The sequence below is a fragment of the Antrostomus carolinensis genome, unplaced genomic scaffold, assembly GCF_000700745.2.
Source record: "Antrostomus carolinensis isolate BGI_N321 unplaced genomic scaffold, ASM70074v2 scaffold9081, whole genome shotgun sequence".
Lineage (NCBI taxonomy): Eukaryota > Metazoa > Chordata > Aves > Caprimulgiformes > Caprimulgidae > Antrostomus > Antrostomus carolinensis.
The window spans coordinates 18,383-21,899 of NW_010291971.1; the positions used below are offsets into that span (position 1 = coordinate 18,383).

Genomic DNA, 3,517 nt, shown 5'->3' on the forward strand with positions numbered 1-3,517 from the left:
GCTCGGGAGTTAACAATTGTTCTTGGATCAGTATAAGGAAAAGAAGGTTATCTGCCCTCTTAATCTAGTGAAATGCTAATCACCCTAACAACCTCTGTCAAGTCTCATTTGTATGTGTATTCATTTTTTGTACTTCAGAAAGGTAGTAAATGACATTAATTGTTTAAGTATGACTTAATAAAGATTTGCAGAAGTGTAACTGTATTTTTAAATTGATGTAGTTATGTCACTACAGGTTTTCCTAAAAGACATGGGCTTTAGGGGTTAATGTTGGGCGCCTGCAGTTCTGGGAGCACAGACTTAGAAGCAGAAGAGAGTGAGCTGGCTGTGAAAGTCTTTTAAGCAGCTTTCCTGGGAGTGAACTGTTTTCCTGACCAGCAGGTTAAGTGGCTCTTCAGTTTCCCACATCAGCCTTTATAGAAACTGAAAGAACACAGTGTCCTGAAAGCTGATTAATGTAAATGCTAACCTGTAAGGAGAGGTGTTTGGCTTTTGAGAAATTTGGGATTCAGGAATTCCAAGCATGTAATACCCTGCCTGCTTCCTGGGTGCTTTAGTTTGTGGCACTGTGAGGGGTCTTGCAACTGAAGTCCCTACACTGGTGTTTACCTGAGGAGAAGTTCCCTGTCCTGGTGTTTGGGGAGAGCAGCAGCAAGCGATAATTACAGTCTCCGTGTTGGTTCTGAAAGCGTATTAGACTTTGCTCTCATTCATGTTAACGAAGGCAGTTCTCATTAATTTAATATTGGAGAAGCTAGTCTCAAAGGAGTTGTTCCCAGCAGTGTGCTGACAGGGGTTATGTATTGGTTTTACTGCAGTGGTTTTTTTATCAAGTACAACTCCTTGCTGTGGAAAGTTTGCCTTTTCATATAACAAAATCAAAAGCAAATAAACTATTGAAAGCTTTATAATTTCTGTGACCTTATTACTGCTCTTTAGTGTGAGCTATTTTTAATCACAGTTGCATTTTTGAATAATTGCCTTTTTCATATAATAATATTAGTTGAATTCATGAATAAGGTGGAAAATGTACAAAAAATAACCAGTCTTCTCCTAACAGGAATATGTAAACAGCCAAAGCCAAAAACCTGTGCCTGCTCCTCTTACTTTGGAACAAGCCTTGTTACCAGCTATACTTCCATCAAGGTATACATTTTTTGGGTGTTGGGGAGAGGGAGGACAGGTTGGAGTTGTTTGTTTGTTTGCTTTTTAGTGTTCTGCATTACATTCCAAGTAGAGCTTGAACTTGCCAAGGGTAATCTAATTGTGTACAGAAAAACTGAAAACTTACACTATTGTAACTGTGCAATTTATTATGAGAGTTTCATTCTTTCTAGGGAGCTCTGTTTATATAAGCTTGAGGAGGCTGTTTTTTTCTTTTTTTATTTATTTTAGTGACCTCTGTTGGTTTAATTTTAAATTTTGTGCAGTAACTTAGGGCAAAAATTATACAGTTAATGAAAAATGAAGGATTTGTTCTTAAACCTCACAAACATTTCAGGTAGGTTTTGGTATAACTGCAAAGCAAATAGGACTTGTAAGCGAGTACCCCTTGTTCAAGGAAGTGACTGTGAATCAGAAATGCAAAACTGCTCAAGGGCTAGATCTGCATTTGTTACACAGATACACATTTTAGTTGATGTCTTAGCTTGACTTGTACAAACTTGTGTGGTCCTAGTAGAGACAAAGTCAGTCATCTTTAGAACGTTGTAGGTCCACACAAAGGAGCATTTCTAGTTTGTAGAGAGGCTGGGCTGAAAACTGCCTTTTAGGCAGATTTGCTTAATCTCCTGTTGTCCATATTAATTGAAAAGAGATGTGGGATGCAAATGATGTAGTGGCAGAATCAGGAGTAACCAATGGGACAAGGTAAATGTTCTGTATTGCAATTTTTCTTTTGGTACTCTTATACTGAATGATTGTTTAGTCTGAAGAAATAATCTGGAAAAGTTGGTAGATATTAAAATTGTTATGGAGCTTGTTGCACATAATATTTTTGTGCCCTTACCAGACTGCATTGTGGTTCTTTTGTGCTCTAGTCAAGTTAGTGTATTAAAAAAAAAAGATCTGTCTAAGTTATTTTACATTTTGATCAAAATCTAAATGTCATAATGTGAATTTTTATTCTGTATTCAGACCTAATGATACTGTGGATGAATCTACAGAGGCCTCACTGCCCAACTCCAGGGATATCACCAGTGAACCCTTCAGAAGAGAGCTGATATCCAACTTGGCTGAGCATATTTTGTTCAGTAAGTGTTACAGTATTGCTATCAGCTCCTGTTTTGTTTTGCAGATTGCATGAACTAACTTGCTCTTTGGTAATGTCATATTTCCCAATTCCCTCCCTTCAGAGGTTCATTTCATGACTTCAGATGCTCCCTTGACAATTCTCCATCCTTTGCCTCCCTCTCTCCTCTTCAAATTTTAATAAACAGTCTTTCTGATTAAGTACAAGGATTTTATTCTGTTTGTTTTGTTAACTTTTGTATTTCTTGGACTAATATACTGAACTTGCTGTACTCTGAAGTGTTTGATTGTTATATTGATACACTGATTTCTTATCACTTCATGTAAAAAATTATTGGAATGTATTAATGACATAATTTAAGATAGTACTCATGTGAACCCATCTAGCGGCAGGGACCAGTGTTGCCAGGTTTTATAGGTTTTGTGGTGTATACTTCAGTCAGTAGATCTGTGATTTGTGATACAAGAGGTGCCTACAAAATGATACTTAGCTTAATAAACATGTAAACTTTACTGAGACTTTTTAGTTTGATTAATATTGTTACTATATAGACATAACACATTTTGTATTTCGTTCAAAGGTACAGTTCTGTGCCAATATCACTCTTACTTTTTTTTTAAAATAATGGGTACTCTTGCACTTGTAATGATGTTCTGAACTTCTCGGCTGCTTAACGAGTTTATCTTGTTTACCTCTAGCTGCTAACAAGTCCTGTGCTGTGATGTCTACTCACATTGTTGCCTGTTTGCTGCTGTACAGACACAGGCAGGTAAGGCTTCCATGCTGCTTAAATAGCCAAACATTACTTTGGCCTTGTTAATTAAAAAAATAATATGTGTTTTATTATAGCATGATACTTTATAAAAGAAGAAAGATGCATTTAAATTAAAGTGGATTTCACATAGTCCAAGTGCTAATATTTTAATTAGTAGTGGATGCTTGAAGATAAGACATTGTTGATGGGATGATAATAAATACTCATGTGGAAATAGATTTTTGTAATTCAAAAATGTAGTTATGCTTTCTTAAAAGAATATGTTTTGATTCACTGTATTAAAACTGCTTCTTAGATCTTAAACACATTTACTATTGAATATGCTAGCAACTTCTCTGTTAATTTTCAAATGAGTTTTGCTGTTCCTTGGTAATAGAATATTATACCACAATGGCCAAATGATATTAATGTTTAACTGAAGTCTTGTACATGAGGCATGGAAGAAATTTTTTTTTCTCCTACAAGTGTGTTTAGCATTTTTTCTGAAATTC

The 3,517-nt window shown here is 35.6% G+C and overlaps 1 protein-coding gene across 1 annotated transcript in view; it reads left to right on the forward strand.

The window, feature by feature from the left end:
* The window catches only part of GPAM (glycerol-3-phosphate acyltransferase, mitochondrial), a 30,088-nt gene that overhangs the window by 16,943 nt on the left and 9,628 nt on the right, over positions 1–3,517 (forward strand). Inside the window, exons 11-13 of the mRNA XM_010176787.2 lie at positions 1,061–1,146; positions 2,137–2,252; positions 2,950–3,020. Coding sequence (XP_010175089.1) covers positions 1,061–1,146; positions 2,137–2,252; positions 2,950–3,020 — 273 coding nt within the window. The remainder of the gene's footprint in view (positions 1–1,060; positions 1,147–2,136; positions 2,253–2,949; positions 3,021–3,517) is intronic.